This window comes from Tauraco erythrolophus, chromosome 1, assembly GCF_009769465.1.
Source record: "Tauraco erythrolophus isolate bTauEry1 chromosome 1, bTauEry1.pri, whole genome shotgun sequence".
Taxonomy (NCBI): Eukaryota; Metazoa; Chordata; class Aves; order Musophagiformes; family Musophagidae; genus Tauraco; species Tauraco erythrolophus.
The window spans coordinates 115,243,340-115,269,556 of NC_141465.1; the positions used below are offsets into that span (position 1 = coordinate 115,243,340).

A 26,217-nucleotide genomic window follows, 5' to 3' on the forward strand; every position below is an offset into this window, starting at 1 on the left:
CTTGCACTGTGTATTTTACAAACTCCAAGTGCTGACAGCCTTTAATGTTCAAAATGGTGGAACAATTACACTGTGTATGTGAATTTAAAATATATATGAAGGCCACAGTGCTGGATACATACCACTATGTCTGTAAGGCATAGTCAACCTCTGTAACATGTTTTTCTTCGAGTAATTACGAGATGCTAATACTTGGTACTACCATGGTCATCTAAATTGAACTGATATATGGGCACAAAAGTAACATTGTTTCATACACAAAACTTTCACCTTTGAGAACCATCTAGCCATTTAAAAATACTATGCATCCATCCCACTCGGGCTATGAAAGTTGCTTTGTTTTTTCAACAGAAGATGAATGTAGAAAGTATCTGTTCTGTATTCTGTATGTGCCATCCCATTTAATCTTTAGGATTACCCAGTTACAGAATAAAAACAACCTGTCACAGTGTTTGAATCCATTAAGTCTGTTTATGGCAGTTACTGCCTGTATACACACTATCACTCAGTTCCGAAACGCTTACACAAGGCATTACCCACATAAGCAGCAGCAGATTTTGTATTGCCTAAACACACACCATTTTCAAGTGGGTAACTACCACCGTTACCTGTTTGCTACGAGAGGAAAGCCATACACCCTTTAGAATCTAATTATATACTCACTAGTTAAATTACAATGGCATGTATGTAAATATAAGAATAAGCATGTCTGAAGGTTGTTTCTTTAGCAAACAGAGAGTAACCCACTTTCATTAATCGAAAGTGTAATTGAACATTGTGAATCCCGTGCATACTGGTTACAGATCTGTTCTATGAGGTTCAAGCAAGATCCCATAGTTGCTGTGTGATGAGTTTATAGATTGATGCATGGATTGGTTTTCAGCATGGATTGAAACATGACAATGTGGAAAGCTCCATCCCGTAACCATGACCAGACAGGCAGGACTGAGGGCTGGTAGAGTAGCTATGGCACTTCATGCCCTCACCTGGGCAGGGCACATACATGCTCTTCCAGCTACGTGCTGCTAGCACACTGTGTGTATTTCAAGTGCAATGGCTGTGTACACCCCCAATCACTGAAGTTAATACAGTACTATATATATATGTTTGTATAAATCTCAGTGAACCAAGAAGTGACTTGTAAATCAGTCATAAGAGAGTTCTTGTGTCCCTCTGATTCAGTAAGTAATTTCTAACACTTCACCCTCTACCCCAATGACTTCTCTCTTCATCCTGGTTCAGCTGTGGTAAAAGCCAGGCAGTAGAGCAAAAGCTTGCATGACGATTGCAAGCCTGTATCTCAGATTTGTTAATACAAACTTTGATAAACATCACTAATAGTCTACGCAGTACATTTTCAAGAGCTAGGTTTTTTCCTTGCTTTTAAAATTATTTGTAAAGATAATAGTACTCAGCTACTTCACTTCTCTCTGCAGACTGGATACCTGTTTTGTCATCAGAATCACAGGGTATATTGTGATACTTTTCAGTCCCAATGTTTTTATAGCTTTAAGGATTGTGTATTCACACAAAGAAAAAATATAAACAAGTGATATATTACAAGACCTACTATATTTGAATATCAAATTAATTGTGGGATCAATTGCTTATTTTGCTTAAAAATGAAGTTCTTGAATTGGCCAAATAACCTCTCTAGACCAGAGAGCTAGATGTTCCAGCAGCAATAAAAAAAAATAAATAAAATTTTAGCACTCTTCCCGTGTTGCTTCCTGGGCTACAATTAACATATGAAATAACTGGATAAGGAAAACGAAATCCTGATTGTTAGAGACATCTCCACTCTTTAAGATGTCTGTAATGTACTAATAATTTTTGTGACTGAATGTCAAAAACCCATGAATGCTAATGAAATTCTTCTAGCTATTAGAAATTCCATGTGGAAAGAGCCTGCCTCGAAGATGTAACTAATAAAATATCAGTACTGAAAGAGATCTGTAAATATGTGTGTGCATGTGCATTCAATGCTGGAAGAATTTATTACATTAAATTTTAAAAAGGTTATTTCTGAATTGAGAGAATATATGAGTAATAAAATACAGAAGTCCCACAGCTTTCAGACAACCTTCTGAATAATCTAAAAATGAATGCAAATATAAAATTGATGGCACTATATTTTGGTATCCATTTTGAAGGCTGACAAAGGACTTGATCTTTTGGCACAGGTCTTAAGTATGTAAAAGTTAAATCTTAAAAGCTGTGATTTTTAAATCCAAGGTCTCTATCCAGGAAACTAGAGGCCTGTATTACATCACATACTTCTATGCAGTGCAAAGAAAAAGTTAAACATAGAATAGAATCTGAAACAGCTGTCACACTGAGTAACACAGTGCCTAAGTCACCATCCTCAGTCTATAGATGTAGAAACCTGGAGAAGGATACTAAACTTTGTTCTTCCCATAAATTACTCAGAGTGGCAGAGAGGAACTTCTATTGTCTTTTAAAACTTTCCTGAGAGCAAAAATCTATGATCTTCTTTTAAAATTAAGCTGAGGGGGAGGAAATCATGAGCATGGCTGATAACACCTTTCAGGTACAACTCTTGAAAGAGACAATGATGAAGTTTCTGCCTTCTGTAAAAGCTTAAGAGTTCTTTGCCAAGAAGCATAAGATGGAGGTTCAGTTGCCTCCTCTGCCACCTCCAAGCAGGTTGTTTTAGCCATGAAGCTATAAGCTGAGCTGGGTAAAAGCTTATTTCACCTTTCCAGTTGAATTTGCCAAGGTGCAAAGCTTCAGCAGAAGCAGTAAGGACCCCTTTTCATGCAGTCAACAGCCATATAAAAATATATTTGTGGAATGCAACAAAATTAAATAAACCATTCTCAGGCTTGCCCACCACTTATTTTTTTTCCTATTTATAATTATGTTAAAGTATCACTAATTTAGGTTAAATTCTCCAGGCACAGCAACTACTTCTGAATGTAGGGTGGTTGTTTCTTTTTTTGGGGGGAGTGGGGTGCGGGTTGTTTTTTTGTTTTTAAAAACATAACTGCTAGCCATTTCCACAGATTGAGGGGAAAATATGTCTGTACTGTGGAAAACACAGAGTGTGTTTATGTAATTAAGACTGTTTCATAATACACACAACTGGGTTGAATTATGATTCTGAATTAAGGTGGAAGTTAAGAGTTGCATAACCAACCCTACTCGTATTTTCTAACTTTTTAATTTTCAACTTTGCAACCTCAGCATCTTTTAAAAATACTTTTTTTGGGGTAAGTAATCTGAAATACATGAGACGAAATATAAATGTTCATAATTTTATAACATATAGCCTTAACGCTCTTAGAAACTAGACATTTATCACCAGCTTATTGTATAACTGCAAGTATCAAAGTAAACGTCACGATTTACTGCCAGGAAAGTTACCTACTGTGCAATAGTAAGCATGCACATAAAAACTACAGTACGGATGAAAAAGCTGTAGCTTTGAAGTCAGAAATAATAATAGCTTATAAAAAGCAGTTTTTAATTCACCGCTTAAAGCTTTGAGGATAAAGTCAAGTCATACGGAACAAAAGGCTGCTGCATACAAGATCCTTGCTTTGTTCTATTACCTAATCTGAAACGTGACATCTCCACTCTTGAACAGAATTCAATAGGAATTAGTCATAGAATACAGAAGGTGATCTGAAAGGTTATCTTTGAAAAGTCAAGCTCTATTGGTAGGACTCATCTGACCAAAGCAAACATCTGCTTCTGCAGGAGTCACCTCAACTTTCTCTACACAGTGGTGGGGAGGAGAAAGGCCCTTTTAGGGTGCAATTATTCTGATTTGTTTGAAACACCTCCCTTGACCACTTCTCTCTGCCGAATACAGAGCGAGCCTAAGGACACCAACGTACAGATGTAGCCATTATAGATATCCACAGCCAAGAAGGAGGCATCCTACGCAGGGTTTTGGATGCCTTTGCATGTTTTGACTTTAATTTCTCTGTTTCAGTGAATTAACCGTGTAACAGACACTACACACTTTACATCACTTCCACTGTAAAGATAAAAGTCAGTATGAACTGCAAAATTCGTAACAACTGCTTTGCAGTGGCAGAACCACAGAAAAGCCCAGTGGTAATTAGTAACCCGCATTCTGCATGGAATATAAAATAGCGTGTAGCAAATAAGGCCAGAATTACAGGTTTTGCCTATCCTGTGCTTTAAATGAACAAAGGCCCAGTGGGAAATAACATAGGCAAGAATGTAAATAAAAATCTGTATCAGAGTGACTATATACAAAGGAATCTAATTATGGTTGCAGGCCTCAATTCTGGCACATTCTAACTTTGGCAAGTTTTCTTAGAATGGGAGCTTTGGTTTATAAGAAATATTTTATCAAAGAGTAAGAAAAGTATTTTTACTAATTTTTTAGTTTATATATTTATTTGTTTAGCAGGATTGAAAAAATAAAAAGAAACTAAAAAACTCCAAAACCTCAATTTTCCTCCTTAAAATTAATTATAAAGAAGGTGAAAGGAAGATTGGGTTTTAGGAAGACAGATACAATAATTCAATGTCGAATTTCTAGTTTTCATCAATCTGATATTGGCAACTAGATGAAACTAACTTCAGAAGTCTAAAGATGAAGTCAGAGCTACTCACCTTAGGCTCTCTTTATAAAACAGAGGCAGAAATACAAATCTCCAGAGAAGTAATTCATCTGAAATGGCTTGAAAGACTGCTTAGTGTTAGTCATTGAAGCTTACCTTACCTGCCTTGCCTGAACTCTTGAGGAATCCAGTTCTCTCCACTGATTATCAGTGGGAGTTTGGGCTGACAACTTCAGTGTTAAGCATTAACTTCTACACGCCTAAATTAGGGTGCATTAATTCCACCCCAAATTTCCACATGCAGATACGGTAGCTATAAGTTACATTCAGTAGTGTGCACATACAATTACATCACTGGACTTCAACGAAACTTTATTAAAACTGGTGGACACAAGTCTTTATTTAAGAAAGCTGTAACAAAGAGCTAATCTTTTTAAGAAACAGTCACAGCCTATACCTCAAAGGCACACATCACTGCCCAAAATAACACATCAGATCACTCTATGATCTTTGTAAATGAGCAGGTTGGCAGCACACTGCTTTAGCACATGCAAACCAGAAAGTCTGAGGCGTATTACCCAAAAAATTAAAGGTAAGCAAAGGAGAGGACAACAAGTGGAAGGACACAAGTCATGAGTAGGAACATAAGGTCTTTCTTCTATTAGGTTGTTTCCAGCTCATGAGGTTTTAGCTCATAACGAACCATTTTAGCTCATTACTGCTAAGGCCCTTAGTGCACAACTCCTGTTACAAAATTATCGCATCTTAACCTATTCCCAATACATTCCAGTCCTCCAGGTAATTCCAGTCCTCTGGAGAGATATTTCAGTGTTCTTTTGCTTGACAATCATTTTCTTAATAGAGACTTGGCAAAATGGAAAGTTTCAGCCTAGATAGATTCCTTGTTCTCTACCATATTTTTTTTAAACAAGAAATTTAACAGAAATACAGCCTAAGCATTTTGTAGCCAAGCAACACAGCCAATAGCATCCTCTAGCACAAATTAGAATTAAAAAAAAGCCAACACACTATTGTGCATTTGTTTAGTAGTATTTTGTACTCGCATGTCAGTCACAGCTTGGAGACTGCACCCAAAAGTCATAGCAGTCAGCATGTATTTATACTGTAGACACCAAAACTCCGTGCTGCTGAAGTGGTGCTAATGCGGCCATTCCCAGAACTAGCTGGGTCACTGTATAAGATAAATTTAAACTAATATTTGCAGTCTAAACATAGAATAAAAGCATGTTAATAAATTCATATATTTAAAATAGTCATATGCTTTGTAATTAGAAAATGTCTAAAAAAATCTTAAAAAAAAATACTGCAAAGTTGTAACTGCTACTCATCTTTTCCAATCATCCTCAAAACACAATAAAGTAAAAGTTAACTGAAAAAATGTTTTGCAGCTTTACTGCAAGGTATGCAGAACAGGAATAATTTTGATCAACCTAATGGCCAAGTTAAATAAGAACTTTGCAAACCCACTCCACGCAACAAATAGATAATTACTTATAGCCACTGCAAGATGGGCTAAAGGGCTAGCCACATTAGTAAGTACATATAAGAAGAAAAAGCATAGGAAATAGTACTTATTCAGTACAGGTCAACGATTAGCCCCTTCTCTGTAACTCAGGAATTTCAAGTTCACTTTAATCTAGTGTAATTGAGCTAACCAGCTCTTACATTAAAAAGTAATGATTAAGTTAAATTTCTTGCAGACATTCTGTACCTAAAACAAACATGCAGTATGCCTCTGGCAAAGAAGGATACTAATTATAGGATTGACTCATAAGATGAAAGGTTGCACAAGTTACTACTAGAAACAAAAGTATGGTAAACTGGTTTGAAAAAACATATTGAAATTCTCATACTCTGCAGTTAAGATGAGAATTTCATTTTCTAACAGTACGTAACAGTGTCAAGAAACAAAACAAAATATGCTTGCAAACTGCTTGTTCGTATTTTAGATGAACAAACTAGAAGTGAAAACTGCAATTACAAACTTCTTCATTCTATACACTAAGGAATTTTTTAACAAACTAAAGAAGTGAGGTCCCTACAGTGAATTTTTACTACACAAAACCATGCAAAACTAAGTTATTTTGGTCACTCTCAGCTTTCTTTTGTCATATAAAACATGCTCTTAAAATGGATATTTAAGGATTCATTGCATTGTCAGGCAAAGAATCCCTAACTCTACTCTTTCATGCAACAATTCACTCCCTGATTTAAAAGGAATCATAAAAGAAACACACCACCAAGGCTCCAGACATCTGTGGGGAAGGATATGCAAGTTCAAAAGTGGTTTTGTATTTCAAACTGAAGCTTTCACTGAGATTAGCAGATAGGGTTGCCAGCTGTGAGTTATAACAAAGATACAAAATCTGCCCTATACGTTAACGTGTATTGATTCCATATAACCTTCTGAATGGTAGATGGGCACCACTTATGTAAACTCCTATTAACGGCTGCATGAGCTTATCAGGTAAATTCATGAAATAAATGAAATTTGGTTCAATTTATTTTAACATCACAATCTGATGTTTCCATTTTCATTTCAAGCTATACATTTTCCATCATATTGTAGCAACTAATGAGGAATGCATTTTAAAAGAGATTTACATTCAAATACTGTGTTCTCTCCGAAATACATTAATACATGTTTTAGTAGATAAAAATGGATTATAAATAACTAGTGCAATTCTTATGCTGAAACTAGAAAGCCAATGCCTTTCGGTGCAATTCAGCTTGGTTCAAATATCATCCCAACTTTATACCATCTGCTTAAAACTTTACTGGATTATGATCAAACATTTTATATATTAAATTTTCAAGGATTATAAACAAATAGTGTTGAAAAACAACATTTCCATTCCCAATTTATCTTATTATTTCCATCATCATAAGATCACTCTGAAAATCATTTAATGTAAGTAACAGCTTTCTAAGTAGGGACTGCTAATAGTAATCTTCTAGATTTAAAAAAAAAAATCATCTACTTCAATATAAAGTTTCAAACTTCTAGTAATCAAATTTTCATGTCCCCTTCCCCATCATAATAAATAAGCACTTTCAAGAGGTCCAGAAATTACCATTTGTTTTACATTATTTTCCTTTCTGTAGATTTACTGCTGTTCATGAATGTGGTACAATCTTATGCTACAATCTTCTCAATAAGTAGGCTAATGTAGCTCCTTATTCACTACTAGATCACTTGTTTTCATAAAACCAGAGAACTCCTTGTCTGAGATCTCTGTTACACCATCAGCATGGATAGGCATTAGTCATCAGGCTCAAAAAGATTTAAAAAGGATAATAAATAAGAACAGTATTGTGCGTGTTATGTTCAGTTAGGAAACCAAACTGAAGAAGATATAATTCTAATCTTCTAAATGTATCTGAAGAAGTTTGCATTTACACCTGAATTTACAATTCTGAAATTGTTTTTAGCAGCCAAAAATAACAACTGTCAAGCCTATGGGCCACTGGCAACATTCAGCATGCTTTGAACATGTAATAGTTAAAAAAAAAAAATCAAACGCAAATTCTCTATTCTCAGAAACCTGGCCTTCAGCAGCCAGGAAAGTAAAAGGAGTCTCCCTCCCCAGAATGCTAAACTGTTAGGAAGGAAAATTCTTTCACAGATCCAGACACTAGAATGATGCAGATATTAAAGAAATGATCCACATAAAGAAAAACCACCGAACACTCTGATAGGCGTTCAGTCAACAAACCCAACTCAGCTCAATTCAGATAAATCTAGAACTTAAATGATAGGGATGTAGAATGACAGGAAAAGTTTGAGTGTCAGCAAGAAATGACTTCTTATAGCCTCAGGAATGTCTGTGAGGGTCAATCAGCATAAGGGTGGGCTGCAAGCCTACCAGTTCTGGAAGAGGAAACCTTATGGCAGCATCCAGCTTGCATTACATCACAAGCTTGCACAAAGTCAGAGCAGGAAAGAACTAAAAAGCATTGTTTTGGTTTGATATTTTTGCTCTGTTAGAAGAGCTACAGCATTCCTTCACCCGCCAGCTAGCAACTGAAGTTGTGATCTTCATAAGTCTCTGCCATCAGAGAGACAGTAAACTGTGAATCCTTAAAAAGTACAAAAGTCTTAATTGGCATGTTAAGACAAAATGAGTATTCTACCTCCTTATTTATCAGTTACTAGCACCAACAGCATTTTGCATAGAATGTATGTACATGACTGCCCTTGAAGCAAGGAAAGAGTATTATTTTCAGCCCCACATAAAAACCCTAATCTTTACTTTTGCAGGACAAAATGAGGTTACAATATTATTTATTTACTGAAAGATGGATGGTTTTCACTGCCAGTGTATCAGTTTGGGCTTTCTTCTTTCATTAAGTACCACCTAAATCAGACAGACTTTGCCTACAAAAAAATGTTCTTCACTGTGGAACTTTCTATCTATGTTTTGAACCAGAAGAAAGTTTCCCAGTCCATCTTACATAGCCTTAATTATGGCAACGTGTGAAATCAATCTAACAAACCATGTTTTGCCAAAAGAAAAATCACATACTATAATAACCACATGTACTAAAAGGAAAGGTTTAACAATTTCCTTGAAAAATGACACACAGAAAAAGAGGATTCAAAGCACATCCTTCTGTAGAGCCTCTGGAAGGAAATACTACCAAGAAATATGCATGACATGGACCAGTTGGAGAGGGTCCAGAGAAGGGCCACGAAGATGATAAGAGGGCTAGAGCACCTTTCCTATGAGGACAGGCTGAAAGAGTTGGGGCTGTTCAGCCTGGAGAAGAGGAGGCTCCGGGGTGACCTTATAGCGGTCTTCCAGTACCTCAAGGGGGCCTACAAGAAAGATGGGGAGAGGCTGTTCAGGAGGGCCAGTTGTGATAGGACAAGGGGTAATGGTTTTAAAATAGAGGGAGGTAGATTCAGGTTGGATATTAGGAAAAAGTTTTTTACCATGAGAGTTGTAGAACACTGGAACAGGTTGCCCAGAGAGGTGGTGGATGCTCCATCCCTGCAGACGTTCAAGGCCAGGTTGGACAAGGCCCTGAGCAACCTGATCTAGTTGGAGATATCCCTGATCCTTGCAGGGGGGTTGGACTAGATGACCTTTGAAAGTCCCTTCCAGCCCTAACCATTCTATGATTCTGTGATTAAATCCAAATTTTGTTTGACTGTGCTCTGCTAGTGCAAAGTCTATGTTAGTGAACCATACCTTCATCTTGCATATGCACCAGAAATATTTATTTGTATGTTGTGGATATTTTGTGTTTTTACAGCTGCTCAGAAAATATTTTCATTACAGAAGTACAAATACAATTACAATCAAAGAAAGAAAAAAAGACAACACTTTTCTGAATGAAAAGGTACAAAACCCATACCAGTTAATACAGCAGAAATGTCTTTTAATGATTCTTTTGTGCAGATTCCTTCCCTGATGTAGAGGATTACTCATTATAGTGCATGAAGCAGTGTGTTAAAATTTTTCAGTTCAATAAATCATATTTTAGAATGTATGCTTGATGCTCCATTTCAATTTATAATTAACAATTTGCAATTTTTTGAATTTACAATTAAGTTTCATCTCATTAGTCATTAACCAGTTTCTGGAACACTGTGGCATACTTTCCTTCCTGTGGATCATATTATTTATGGAGTGAGAGAAGGAAAAAAAAAAAGATGAGAGGTAAACTTTTTGTCTGTTTATGTTTTTCTTCTTTTTTTTGATATGCATTGATTTTTACTAAACTTTGCAGAGCCTATACAGAGCCGTATTCAGCTTTTTTAATTTCTATTGGATGTTATCAGCAGACCTCCTCTAAGATTTGCTGGTCAGTCTCAACACATCTAGTAACGCAAAGGTAGTGAGAAGCAAAACAGAGGACTGCCCGTTATTTGAGATTAAAGAGTAGAATAATTGAAATAGAGTCTGACCAAGTCACTTGTACTTCACACAAACACATAAAGCAGGAAATAGGGAGGAAAATTTGGTTGATTAGTCAGATAATCATTTAAATGGAAATTCATTAATTTAAAGCTTAAGCTTTACTGTAAAAATACAACTCAAATTCTTAACTATTTGAACAAATTTCTATTCAATAAAAGAATAGTCTTATTAGCATACTTTCATCAGCATATCCAAACAGCAAAGATATGCTTCTTCCCTCTATCTGGAAAGCTATGAGTATTAAATTGAAATTTAATATTTAACCATTGCTTATAGTTGCAGTCAGAATGGGAAAATTGTACAAACGATGTCATTATCTTAAGAAGATATCTTAGAAAAATCAAGCTGTATTCAGACTTAGTGATTTGATAAGGCATGAAACCAGGATCACAAATAGGCACAGGTTCTGCAGTGCTAAGCACTGTACCATCTAGGCTGCACACACAAGACTGGGAACCTACCTGTGATGGGAACCTACTTGTGATGTAAGAATCAAAGAGTAAGAACAAGAAGCCAACACACAGTTAGTCTACAAAATAAGGAAAGAATTCTGGACTCAAAGAAGTTATCAAGAAAAAGATTCCCAGCCAATGTCCCAACCAGCTCTCCTGAGTTAGGTATTGTCAACAACAACAACAGATTGTCCAGAGATGGGTGATAGACTGATTAGCTTGTAGATCCTGATGGTTTCAGGGCCAGTTGGGCACATAGCTGCTCAATGTTGCAAAAGTTTTGGGATGACCACTGAAGAGTACAGAGAACGTTGTAGGTGCCTCCTTAAATTCCAATTCCATTACCTCTTTGACTGATTGTGATAGAGGATGGGGTCTATATTCTCCAATTAGGCACCTATTGACAGTATCCTGCTCAGTCCATGCACGTGTACTTCTGTCCATGGCAGTCGGGGGAAAGCAGATGAACCACAATCCTTTTGGCCTTATCTAACGCTGCAATGTGTTCAAGCTACATGGATCCAGAATCAGTGGAATACTACTGGAGACCACAGTCTATGAATGGTTGTAGGTCCCTTGGGCTTTTAAGTATTTGCACAGTTAGGTAGCTGTCAAGCAGGACAGTTGGTGACACAATTTTGGAGTCAGGATCCTGGGCCCATTTGGATATTTAAGCCTTAAGTACTTCCAAATACTTGACAAGGCTAATGCTGCCTATATGAAGCATATTTCTAAAGCATTCACTGCTAGCCTAGTTTGTAGCTTAAACTGGGTTACTTGAAACTAACTTTGTGAAATAAAATTTCAGCATGCAAAGAAATCTAACTTAGATTTGAGGTAGCGGGCATAAAATCAGTGACCCTGCTTGATGTCCTTTTAAGAGCTCCAATGAAGACCAGGAAATTTCAAACATTAGAGTTGCTGAAGTTGTTCAGGTTACTATCCTTTTACTATAGAATCAAATGATAAATCTTTCATAACAGAGCAGACATGCAATACCGGGTACTTCTGTTCTACAGAAGTTACTAGTAAGTGAATCAGTTCATTAGAACAGCCCTCACAACCACAGTTTTGCAGCACTAAGCTATATTACACACGATCAGAAATCCTTCTGATAAAAGAAATTTTCTGCAGTAAAAAATTAACTGCATGGAAAGTGGATAAAAGTCTAACAGTTCAGACTCACTGGAAGCCCTAACAGATTTCGCTTCCAAATTTTGATTTCTTGGTAAAGCATCTGGCTGATGACATAGAAGTTCTGTTGGGTTTGGGAGTAGCACCTGCTTGCAAAGTAATTTCAACATTTTTTAAGCTAAACTTTCCCCTATGAAAAATCTGTTGCTTTCCCCCCCCCCTCCCCCACAACTGTGTTTTGGTGCACTCTGTGCTGCTTTTTTTTTTTTAGGAATAGAGAGGATGGTGCATAGAAATGAGGGAAACAGTTCCAACCAGTTCTGCCTACTAACTATGATACATATTTAGTGATAATAAGCTACATAATGAAGTACTCCTATAGATACAGGCACAGAAATGAGAGGTACAGACAATAGGAGTTAGTGAAAGTAAGTTGGGAATGTGTATATAAAAAAGGCTACTCTCTGAGCTAGGCAAGGAGAAAGTTTTGGAAAATGATTAAACTATGCAATGAATCTAGATTTCCTCCCCATTGACTAATGTTTCCAAACTATTACAACTAATTTTAGTGGTAACATCTCTGTTATTAAAAGAAGGAAAAATCTGTCCCCTCTTTGTTTGCAACATAGTGTTTTAGGAAAGGAGCCCAGTATGCAAAGCAAATTCAGAAACAGCTCCTTTTCTTCCTTTTCTAAGTCATACATGAATCTTTCCCCAACGAGTCAGAAGCACAACAATTATCATGGACAAGGAACTGAAAACATTTAAGTTTCCTAGGTTAGCTCTCTTTGATCTGTAATGAGTGAAAGAAACAAAATTGTAATAAAACTTTATAAGACAAGAATAGCAATCCTCATCTCTTGGAAACACCTAGTCAAATTTGTTTCAGACTTCCTGAAGATAAGTTACTCTACCATCAGGTCACATGTGGAAAATATCAGACTGACTTATTACATTTTTACCGAAGTGTACATTTCAGTTATGAGATAATGGAAAGCTAATGTCTCTGTAATAAAACAGTACTGATATTTATAAGCTAGTGATGATATTAGCTGTACTTAAATTAGCTGTCACTCCTTAGGATTTTTGTGAAAAGTTTATACAATATTCCAGCTGCTTTCTATCAGAGTGTCCAACACAGCAAACAAGATTATGAGAGATGCTGTGAGGTAACCCCAAATCAGAAAACCTACTGAAATAAGATGGACATATATGTTGGAATAGAACTAAATAATTAAGAACGGTTTCACTTTTTACATACTTTCAGCTGCCTGTTGTCTCACACGCACCCAAGCAGCCTACCTTCAAAGGCTGCTTTGCATTAGTCATACAAAGTTTACCGTAGAAAGCAACAAAATAAAAGTTACAGAAAAACTTAATAGCTGGGAAAACATCATCTGGAGTCTGACAGCTTTCAAAACACAAAATTATGTAAACAGAAAGAAGAAAATGATACAAGTACATTAAAATTCTACTCTGTAAACAAAGGGACCAATGTTGAATTGAGTGCTATCCAAAAATTACTCTTAAGTTAAAATACTATATTTGTGTTTAATAAAATCAAGTAAAAAAAACTCCAGCAAAGCTGAGACAGTGGGAATTTTTCTCTTTTACCACTAGTGAAAGAATTTTACAGAATACATATGTAGCCAACAAGCTTCCAGGCCCCCCCTTACTTTTAATCATGTATTTTGTCACTCCACAATATTCCCCTGCAGACTGTAATTTCTAGCTTTTGATCTTCTTTGTTCTGAAGTACAGTCCTTGCATATCCCAAAATACCCATTACACTCACACGAAAGTTTACAAAATCCCAGTTCCTAATCTTATAAATGTAAATAAGTAGATTTATACTAAATCTTACTTTTCCTACACTAGCTACTTTTAACGCTAGGAAGACGGAAATACTATCAAATTTTAAATAGCACCTTTCATTAGTGAAGCAACATACCTCGTAGATTTAAAGAGTGAGACTCAGCTGCAGTTTAGGACACTTAGATTTAATTCTCAGAAAAACAATTCTGTAAACTTATGGCAACAAACTAATAAAAAAATATTCTACAGAAGAAAACTACTGTAGAGAACTTTGCGATCAATCTTAGTGGAGGCCCTCAAAGTGTCGTAGAAGTTCCTTAAAGAAACAAAATTTAAAGCAGGTAAGATATGGATGCCTCACATAAAAATGTAATGTTTTCATTATGATCTGCTGTATGTATTTTGTCTCAACAAGCCGTAGTCTATACTTTTATTCCTCATCTTAGTAAAAACTGTTTATTTCCTAGTTCGAGATATTCTTTATATTTGAAACCACTATCACTGAAATAATATCTCAAAACATGACTCATGGCAAAAAAAGGTAGCAATTTCAGACCCAAGTGCAAGTTTATCTCAAATGCACATGATGTTACAATCAAACTGTAGATATTTCCACTGCTGTGACTTATTTAACAAAACATTTCTGCTTCATTGAAGCAAAGAATGCGTTTATTTCCTGGAACATGTAGAAGCTACTTTCCCAAGTACCACATAGAATGGTATCCTGTTCCCATCCTGTCCCCTCCCAGCTTGCCTTGCGCCTCACTTTATGTCATGAAGACAAGTAGAAGTAGTCCTGGAGAAGGAAGAATAAGTTTTTACTGTGTAAAAAAATAAAAATAAAATCATTTTGCCGATAATTAAAAAAAAAAAAAAAAGGACAAGGCTGTTCCTTTGGTGGTGCTTTGGCTGTAGAATGCTCTTGGTGCCTAGGTGTTAGTTTCCTCTCTTCCTTGACTCTTGTCACTTATTCCAATTTAACCATTTGGACAGTCAAATTCTAGACTGAATTTCCACATAACGGGATTACCACTGGCTGTAGATTAGTCCAGAAAGGAACAGTAATGTGGAAGTACTAGGAAATATTTTTTTAATACAGCTTAAAAAAGTTCAACATCACAGGTTCTTCTGCTTAGTAGAAAGCCTGTCCAGAGGTGTTCTGGTTTTGACTGGCACAGTTTTTCTTAAAGGATTCTGGTGCTCTGGCAGGGGGATCGGACTAGATGATCCTTTGAGGTCCCTTCCAATCCCTAACATTCTGTGATTCTGTGACTCTGATGCTGTTCTCCATTTTGAATTGAAAAATACAACAGGAACCACTTGTAGGACTAGCTGACATAACCAAGCTGATAAAATAATTCTATTGCTTTAATGTCAATCTGTCATCTTCTTATGACCAAAAAAAGATAACGGGTATGGTTTCTACTGTTTTTTGTTTATTTGCTAAGACAGACTAACAGAAAAGATAACGCTTGCTGATGGTATCTTTGGAAAATCTTCTGCTCCTTAACCCAGCCTTTCCCACGTCTCCTTCACTTGTGCCACCAAAAGTGTTTAGGGGGTTAACAAATTCATCAGGTTTAAAAATAACCTTATGAAGGTAGTTATTTTAATTCTTTTTATATCATGGATAGACTCACAATTTAGCGTAGCGAAGAGTTTCATTAGCAGTTTATGCATAACCACTGGGGCAGCGTAACACTGGCCTAAGGAGATAGGAGAGAGACCTATGCAAGCCTAAATTGGTGCCAAGAATAAAGAATCATTGAACCGTATCTACGGCACTGTTTCTCCGCTGAACAGATACCATTTTGGGACAGTCTATGCTATCTTCCATTCAGAAATTACATGTTTAATTGATTGGGTTTTCACGCTAGTTCCCAGTTCAAAGTACTCCTTTTCTGTCATTCAGTTGAAAAAAAAAAAAAAAAAAGTCTCAGCTGAGAAAAATGTCTTCAGTTTACAAAGTGAACATAAATAAAAGTAATTTTAAAAACATGCTTTCACTTCTAATCCAATGTTTAGATGCTGACTCTATATATAGGATTGGTTTTACAGTTTATTTACCTGAACTAAACAAATTAAAATATAACCATATCATTGTGTATTTAATTTTCTGACATCCTAAAAACACACATAAGTCATTGTGTCCCCTTTAAGATTTACACAAAGGTGATAGCTATTCTCCTGGCCTCTAATACTCTCTTTACTTGTTCATTATAGAATCCTTTCAACTTTGCCTCTAGCAATTCACAAACTCATTTTTCCATGAGTAAATATTTAAACCAGATCTGTTTTAAAATGTCTACAGAAAGAAAGAAGATAAAAGCAAGTATTTAGATTTATAGCTAACTGGGTAATAATCAACTGCTACTAGTGCTGAAAGAACTTCATCCATGTCCTGGCTCTAACATGAACCTTCAGTCCAGATAGGGGGCTGTGAGCCTTTGTGCCCTTATGGTAATGTTCTTAAGCAAACAAAAGATTGCCATACACCTCACAGGACAATTAATTCATTGAAACAGGACATTTAAAGTTTTCCTTTTCATCTGTAATACAAGAGTTAGCTGCACTAATATTTGACTTTCTGTTTCACAGTGGAAAGAAAGAAGGATAAGAAAGGCAGAGAATTAGATCATTGATAACTTGCCCTATACACCTAATAGTCTGGCTCGATTTATCTTCAAGTAATGCAGTCTTAAACATCTCAACTTATCAAAATACATTCATTATTGAAATAAACAGCACATTTTCAGCATTAGGTGGAAAAAGCTTGCTTTCACACACCTTTATTTATGCTTCCTTATAGAATCATGGTTTTGACTTCGTCTTAAAACTGAGATATTTCTACCTATCAGATGTTTATTAAAACTCTAACAGATATCAGTTATTTACCTACTATTGCGGGAATCACTTCCTAGGATGCTGTGAGGAAGGCACGTACACTCTCCTAAACTGAGACACTTTATGTTTGAGACCTGAAGAACCAATACACAAATCCTAAACAAAAGTCTTCTGAAAACCACAGTGACATATGGTAATCATACTTCATGGTAGGATGGCCGTTATTTAAGATTTTAATGGTTGGTTAGTACGTAAATAAAGAACATTTTAATGATTTCAAACTTTTTATTATTGCATCTGTAAAAGCTGCAATTACTTGCAAATTCTCACAACTTGCCACCAGAAATATGAAAATCAAGCGATTGTTAACACTTCTGTTATTTTGTCAAAGACTTCGTCACAGATTAGAGAACAAAAATGTCTCTAATTTGAATTTACCATTGCAGCTTGTGCCAGAGAAAATGCTCTTCTCCATGGAGTTGTCTGTTACCCACTTAAAATTAGTAGTAGCTTCCTAAGGGTTCAGTTTAGGATCCAAGCTTAGGCTCAATTAAAAAAGCTAAAGCACTATAAACTAAATAATTCCGAGTTATTTCAGAAGACTTGGTAACCATTCTTTCACCATTTTTTAAAAATCAAAGTTTGTGATTTTGGAAAAGATACTGCGCATATGAGTCACTAACTACAGTCAAAGCCGAAAGGTAAGTAAGGCAATTTCTTCTTCCCTGTCCTCTATTGCACCAGAAAGCAGAATTCATGTTTGAATAGCATGCCTTCTTAGAAGAAGGGAACGAAGAAGAGGAAAAACTGCATAAAATGAATTTATGACTTAGAGTCCTAGATGGACTTATTCACAGGCAGGAGTTACTCCTGCAAACACTGTAACTCATTTGACTTATTTTTTTTTACAGAAATTTGATTTACTACTTTTCAGTGTTGCAATCTTTAATAAGAATTAAATTATTCTGATTCAGAGGTATGTAATGAAATTCTCTCAAACCATAAGAGAAATGGACAGGAAGCCACATCTATAAAAACTTTTACTATTAAAGACACTGTCCTAAGAATCTAGTTCTGTAAGTTTATTCCCCAAAAGGCACTAAAACTAGAATGGAAGCAAACCAAGAAAGTTTAGTTCATTTGAAAAAAGACTGTCTATGCAATATATGAAATGCTAAAGAATCCTTACTTCATTAAATTTAATAAAACATAAAATTATTTAAAAGCATGATTTTAATGCACAATAGGATATACTTTGTTATATTTTGATTTAGCACAACTGAAAAAAAGAAAGAACATTTATAAAGAAACAGGGTGTCCTTATTAAAGCAGCATGAGGCATTTCAAGAACTTGACAACTCATTATTTCTATAAACAACTATTTCTGTTTGAAAAAGGGAAAAAAAAAATCTCAAAACATAACTTCACCATTACAGAAACAAAAAAATAAATCCAAGGTTTTCCACAAAATTATGTTGAATCAATTTTATTTTTCATATAGTAGACAGCAACAAATGCAACAGAATAACTCACTCCTTTTATTGGATGAAAAACTTGATGAGATGTAGACCATCAACACTCTTGGAAGAGGTTGTAAAACGGCTTCTGTTGCAGAATAAAGAAGTTCTCTCCTTTTAAAGAAATTCTAATCCTCTCATTGGCCAAAAACAGAGAAACTGATTACTCATTTCCTTCTTAATATATATAATACTATAAAGATATTTATCTATATTGTTCTTTTTCACTGTAACCTTAGTACAAAAGTTATTTTTAAAGGTATCAACAAATTAGCCTTTTTTGGGTGTCAGGAAAGAATTCATACTCACTGAAGCCTACCTGACAGTAGGCAGAGGGTCTAGGAAGACTGCCTTTCTTTAGGCATTAACACAAAACAGAAATTAAAATTAATATGACAACATCAGAAGTGAAGTCAAGACTCCCTTAACATGTGGTATGACAGGAATGTTTATCCTCAAGTGACTGGTCATATGAGGAAATTTGCAATGATACTGCTGGACCTGCTGAAATGTATTAACAAAATCATTTACTAACAAGAAAACAAGCCTTTAAAAGAATTCTTCATAACTGTGACTGTTATTTCTTGCCAAGCTTTCACGTTAAAATAGAAAACATTCTAAAGCAAAAATGTTAATCCCATTCCAACCGGAGGAAAATAGCACTTACAGTGAGGCTCATAGGGAGGAGGAGGATCACCACAAGGAACACACTCCATGTCTTGAAAGCCTCCAAGCTTAGTCTTCCTATAAAATCTAGAAGATAAAGGAAAGAAAAAACAGTTAATCAAAATCAGTTATTTTTCCTCACAAAATTCATTAAGTGTTTTAACAAAATCCTCTGCAACTGCAAACTTGTGTCAATCTGTGTCCCAATGCAAACTATCAGGATATAGAAGAAAATAAAAGTAAACAAAAGTACAGTAGGTATTAATTAATAGTACAGCACTAGAGCTAAAGTAACTTGAGGAAAAATTCTAAATCTGTTAGTCCAAATGCATATTCACTATAATCTTATATTCACACAAGAAAAACAATTCTGTTGATTTCAGACAGAAATCAATATCCCGTTTTCCACATAGATCACAACATACAAGACAAGACTGATGAACTTACATTATGCAAGCTTATTTGCACATTTAAAAAATAAAAGTGAACTGATTAATCTATATAACTCTCCTAAAAGAAACAAGATACTACAAGGTAATTATCACCACTAACAGTATATAATGGACCAGACGTCAATGCTTTCTAGTTGAAATCCCTAAGACATCCTCTAGCTCAGAGGAGGAAAAATCACTCAAATTAATTTATGTACTTGTACAGGAGTGCATTGTCATCCCCTCCTCCCCCCAAAAAAAGTTTTAACATGTAAAAAAAATGTGACAAAAATCAGAAAATAAGATTTTCTGATTCTTTTGTAGAACGGTAAAAATGGCTTTTCAGAACAGTATTTTAACAAACCAACAATCCTTCTCTGACTCTTCCTGCTCCTCTAGGAAGATCTTCACCACCAACCAAAATCACAACATGCATGGACTGTGAATGCAAATCAACAAAGCAACCACCCAAGTCCCAGTCTACACTATCCAATTCTCCACTTTCTTTCCATATTCTCATTTAAATGTATACTTTAAAAATTCTAGATAGCAAACGTTTCAAGGTATGAAAAAATAGATATTGCAAACAGAAGTATCAGTCAGATGGCTTAGATAAGTAATAGCAATGGGAGACCTCAAACAGTAACAGGTGAACAATAAAACAAAACTAAAACAAACTAACCAGTCAGCTACTCATTCCTAATGAAATTCATGCAAAAACATAAAGAAAAAAAATATAAATTGTTGTCATACCCAAGGAGACATTTTATTCTAAAGACCCTTCAAGAACTTTACTATTGAGTTTATGTTTGAAGAGCTTACTGACTACAGTGACAGGCAGAAGCCGACATTCCTAAACCAGGGAACAAGAGTAGCACCAAAAGAAAAAACAGAACTTCAGAGTGTCATATTTCAAATTTGTATGAGAGCATGGCATTTTCTAAAGAACTTATCTATAACAGCTCCCTAATCAAGCAGGTCTGTCTCTCTTTCAATCGGTTGTCAGTACTAAGCAGACCAACAGCTGTCGTCTGTTCAAGACGAGTACCTGAATTAAGCGTTTTCTGTAGTGGCACATTAAATGAAAGGCAGTAACTCTTCTGCTGTTAAATTACTAACACTGCAAATGCCATTAAAGTATGAAGACTGTATCAGCTGAAGCAAACAGCTTTCCAACTGAAAGAAACTCACCCTTGAACAACGTGAACAGAAACAGATTCACAGGCTGTAAGACTGAAGGGGCCACTGTGATCATTTACTCTGAACAAAGCGTGTTAACGCTTGTTTTCAGCTGACATGCTTACTGCAGTGTTTTGAAGCTGAACAGTAGGGAATGGCATGCAGGAAACCCATGCAAACCAGAAATAAATATGATTGCTGAGAGGTAAAACATTAGCTAAACCCTTTGGTTTGGCTAGCTGTATCTTCCCTTCACTTAGGCAGCATCCAAACTGATGGACAGGTATGAGTGGTGGCATGTTCTACAGTTCTGCTCTCCAAAGCGTTCAGACCAGATGACCTATGACTCTTCCAGCCATGACTCCTTTCCTCCTTGTGTTTCCAACTTTGCTGTGAGTGAAAGCAGGTTGTGGAAACAGCTCTCATTTTAACATGTACTCATGTTAACATACATATCTAGAATACATTCTAGACCAGAATATTGAGAGAAGCATTCTCAGGTCCTTCAGTTTAGATTTACCCTTAATTAATGTTTTAATCTGAATTCTTTTTTGTTGCTTTCTTGTCTTCCAAAATTCAGCTTATATTGTTTACACCACAAGAAGAAAACCTTCTCCTTGCTGACAGTCAAATAAGCCCTACATATGCAATAAGAACATAAATTAATCCAGGTAGCAACAAAAGTGGTTGTGAGTAACATCTAACATCTGGGGCTGCACCTCCTCATACTGTGACTTAAACTAACATTAGCTACCAAAGCTTTACTAAGTGTTTTTAAACGGAAAGACCTCATGTGATCTGATCTAGGTGGTCCTGCTCCAGCAGGAGGATTGGACTAGATGATCCTTTGAGGTCCCTTCCAATCCCTAACATTCTGTGATTCTGTGATTTCTGGCTTGAGAGGAATAACTGTAGGAACTTCAAAAGTGTTCAGGTATTTGATAGCTGATTTAAAAAAAAAAAAAAAGCATATCAATAAAAATAAAATAAAATGGCTGAGATACATATAGGAAACAAATGCATGAACTTTTAAGCACCTCTGAAATATATACCTTGAAAATACAAAGACTGTTACAATTGCAAATCAGTTCTCATAACCCACTCCTATCAATTAAACTACCAATCCATAGTTCAAAAAAGCATTAGAAATGCCTTTTAACAAATTTATGACAGTATTTATAATTGTGGAACTTGGCCGCAATGTAAAGAATAGTCTTTCAGAGATCTTAATTCTACAAACAGAGAAGATTAGCTACAGAAATCTAGGATTACTGGACAAACTAAGCACAGGTCTTGATTTGTAACAGCAGTTTGAGTGAGTCTCAACACTGTTATAATTTGTTCCAAAACAATTCTTTTAGATCCATTTAGGATTCTCAGCCAGAATCACACTCTATGAATTTACCAATATGCCAAAAGAAATTAAGAAGCATAAACCACAGCTGCTACTTTTGACCTGAAAATATATATGCATGAGAATTATTAGGCATTGACCTAAGGAGGGAGAAAAAGCAAGCAAACAACGTGATCAATCTTTAAGAAGGTGACTATGTATTAGAATTTCCATTAAACATTAATGGAATTTAATTTGGAAATTAAACACTTGCAAATGTTTAATTCTTTATAACAACGAAGTCACCCACCAGTAACACTCAATGTTTTAAAGTATTTTTCTCAGGTGCTGTATAGACAATACTCTCATAGATCGAGTAGGTAATTATCAAACGATTTTTATAGATGAGATAACCAAGACTGCAAATCTGAAATTATGTGCTCAGATCATACAGTAAATTGTTGGCAAGGCCAAGATTAGAACCTTAGAACCTAGGACCTTCATACATACAAAAAGGATACAAACATTTATCTGGAAAACATGAACAAGCAAATGTTAACGCAAATTAAGTTTTGAAAAGTGTCATCTTCAGAAAGGGACTTACCCTGGTAAACAGTCTCCACATAGTGCATTGCTGGTGGCAGAACAGTTGGCCTTCTGAAACCGGTTAACTAATGCACAATCCAGACAAGGCTTGCACTTCTGAAAGCCCCAGTCTTCCTTGAATCTGTTTGGCCTGCATGTCATGCACTGTGCATCCTCCCCATACCCAAAGCCGCATTCCTGCAGGGATTAACAAGCAATAGCAAGCTATTCAGTCACTGAAAGCGTGAACAAGAAGAGAATGCTGGGATAAAATGAAGACCTAGTGCAATTATTACTGAGAGTAGGTCTTTCTAGAGACAAACGCGATCCTTTCAGCAAGTTCAAATGTGTCTTCCACTGCTAATAATCTCCCTTACTTCTATAAGTAATACTTAGTCATCCACTTTATTCATGAAACCACTGTGTATTTGAATGATAAAGGGCTTCAAGGACTCCCACAGTTTCATTATTACTAGCTTATGGTAGAATTATTGAGCTGTCTGTTTTTTAATTAGGTCAGTCATGTGAAAGTGCAGAAACTGGGACAAGTGAAGTATAAAGGCACTTAGTTACAAAAACAGCAAAGAAGCACTTTGATATTAAGGTTCATAGCTGAGGTGAACAAAGTTAATTGCCGAAGAGAGCGCACTGATCTTCAAAGGCTTAGAATTTCTGTTACCAAATAAAACAGAGCTGGCTAATGACCATCAGCTAGGCATGAAATGTTGCTTAGCCACTTAAGAATTTCAGAAACTCAATCCGCTCCAGTTCTAACAGTTCTTAAACTGTTGGAAAAGTTTAATTGCTCTGTGGATCACAGGGAGGCATGATATTTTACTATACAAGGAATACCATTATGGTTGGTTATTTATCCCCAGTTTAGCTGTTTAAAGAAATTATTTCCATTCATTTGCAAAAGGACACCTAATACAACTGACAGGCTGCAAAGACAAACACTTCACCCAACAACACGTAGTAGTTTGGGAACTGAATTCTACCAACTGATTATCAAGAACTGTCAATCTTTTTCATTTTAATGTCACTATTTCTTACAGTTATCAAGTTACTAAGAGTTGCCATTCCTTTTTCTCATCTGAGTATCCTATTAATTTTTTTTGTAGTACTTTGGAGTTAGATTTGATGCATCAGTGACACACCACAAAACAGCAAAAGGACTACAACAAATTGCTGAAAAGGACTTATTGGGAAGGGACTAGGTGGGAAAGGCACAATGCGGGGGACCTCTTTCTCCAGTACGTCGTCTCAGTGGAAGAATAGGCCATCTTCCCAGGGGAAAAACTGCAGGAAATGTTCAACTGGAGCAACTTAAGAGAAGGTTTCCATCAGTTTTCTCCACAACACATGCATGTTCGGTGCATATAAATAACTTTTTTCAACGTTACCCACCCAAGCAAATCTGCTGCAGTAAAAAAGCTTTGAACCTTAGAAATGCACTCAGGATTCTGCAGCATTTTGCACTGAGAAAGCATCTATGGAACAAGCTCTGTGATGGAGTTGGCCAATATGTATTTTATAGTTCCTCTAATTTGCAATGACAAAGTAACAACAAACAACTTCAGATGCATTTTACTGGATATTGCAAGAATTTTCAGTTTTCCTTTATATTAAGAATATCTTTACTGTCTTCTGAAGAAGAACAAGCACTCAAGTAGACTGAAAATCAACAATTCTATGAAAGCAACCACAAATGGACACTAAGAATAGTCTTCTTTCTCTGTCCCTAGACTCAAGAATTTAAAAAATAAGTTTTAATTTTTGTTTTATTTTGTATTTTTAGCTAAAATGTAGTTTCTTACTATTGACTATTCAGAGTAAGGAGCAGACAGACAAATCATTGCAGTTAGTAACAACAACAAAAAAAGCATGCTACAGTTTCATACAATGTACAGCACGCTCCTGTGAGATATTGATCCTAATAAAGCTAGAAGGCAAAAGGGGATAATTTTTTTTTTTTCTTCAGGCATAGAAAATTTTCTACCATTTTATTTCAAACCTACCAGTTTCTGCTAGGAATTAATGCCAAAACAATGGAGGTTCTAGCAGTTCTAAAAACTAAAAACGTCACTGAAAAATATCTTACTGTGTTCAGTTTTACACTTGATTTCATTTATGCAACTGTAAGACTCTATACAAAGCTACACGATTATCACCAGGGACTGGAACCAGACTAACTTCTTTTAGGAGATTTTGCTCTTCCTACGTCTAAATAAACTTTTTTATTGTATCTTATTATTTTTTAACACATTCTTTCTAAACACTTACTCTTTACTCTTTCTGTTTAGATCATCCAAATAGTAGTGCTATAGGATATATTATATAGCTCAGACAAACCATGTATATTCGTATCCTTTGATAAATCACTTGGAATCAGTCCCTCCCAAATCCTGGTAAACTTTCAAATATAAGGCTTAAATTAACTTAATTATAAGTTCTCCTTTCCAGACTACCTTTGAAGTTTCTGATTAAAAACAAGCAAACACCAGGAAATAAAGTTAGAATTAAATGCCTTCAACTCACTAGCCCAAACTACTAAAGCTTGAGCAAATTGTTTCTAGCTCTATCAGATCTGCTTTGTTATAGCTGGATGTATGGACACACCATAGTGGGCCTTTGTAATGTGGAATGGTTTACTTTAAAGCTACAAAAACGGTGGATACAGTATAAAGAAATCTTCTGCTGAAGGAATTTACAGTCTCCAGTCTTTTAAAAGATGGCTTCTAAGTCCTTGCCAGGAATTCTGCAGATATAATCCATAACAACTACAACTTTACGTATGTGCTTTTTATGTTCACATAATATTTGAGGTAGTTAACTGCCTGGCAGGTGCAAATAAATATTTAAGCTTGTAAACCAGGCAGAACTTCAAACAGATCTGTACTCATAATTAACCACGTTCCCAAAACTGAAGGATATGATTTAGACGATTGATTCAAACCCTTTGAAATCTTGGACTTTATAATTTAGCAGTACAGCAAAGATACAAAGAATCGACTGTTCATCTTTTATCAGCACATGTGCAAAACTGATGCGCACCAGTTTTCTTAGTGCTCTGTTTACGAAGCTGTCAAGTTATATGGCTGATGAGATCCGAATAGTTCCCAACTCCCCTCACTCCTTCTATCCTCCCACTCATATTTTCAAAAGAGGGCTCATCTCCTGTGGCAGCTCACCTCAGGACTGCAGAAGATAACCTCAATTAGCTAAATTTTTAAAAAAAAAAATATTTTTTTGTGCCAGAAAAAAAAAAGAGCCGCTAAATAGATATTATATTTATTTCTCTTATTGTGAAGCGTATTGTGAAGAACACTTATCTCTAGATAAGAACTAGAACAAGTCACTAGAACACTAGTTCTCTTTCCATTTCCTCTTTTCTATGGAGGTACCAGGTAACATTAATGAAAAATTTCTCTCTCAAATGATACACAGTACAAGTCATGAAAACCCAAGCACCAATTTATAAGACTGCATTAAAATTAATATTTTTAAAAAATATCCTCAAATTCCAAATGCACTTCTATTTTCTGGATATTTATACAGCTTTCACTATCACAGTATTACCACATCTCATTAATGTCCCCAGAATAAATTTTTTCAGAAATGGGTTTCACTAAGGTATCAAATGAGATGACTGGTCAAGGCCACCTAGGAATCTGTAGCAAACTAGTTAACTGAACTCATAATTAGTTTCAAGCTAAAAAGCATACAATAATACAGACATCTCTTAAAGTAT

The 26,217-nt window shown here is 35.6% G+C and overlaps 1 protein-coding gene across 1 annotated transcript in view; it reads right to left on the reverse strand.

The window, feature by feature from the left end:
- TNFRSF19 (TNF receptor superfamily member 19) overlaps window positions 1–26,217 on the reverse strand; it is a 47,113-nt gene that overhangs the window by 10,506 nt on the left and 10,390 nt on the right. The window contains exons 3-4 of the mRNA XM_086613334.1: window positions 22,486–22,664; window positions 18,940–19,025 (exon numbers count right to left, since the gene is read on the reverse strand). Coding sequence (XP_086469460.1) covers window positions 18,940–19,025; window positions 22,486–22,664 — 265 coding nt within the window. The remainder of the gene's footprint in view (window positions 1–18,939; window positions 19,026–22,485; window positions 22,665–26,217) is intronic.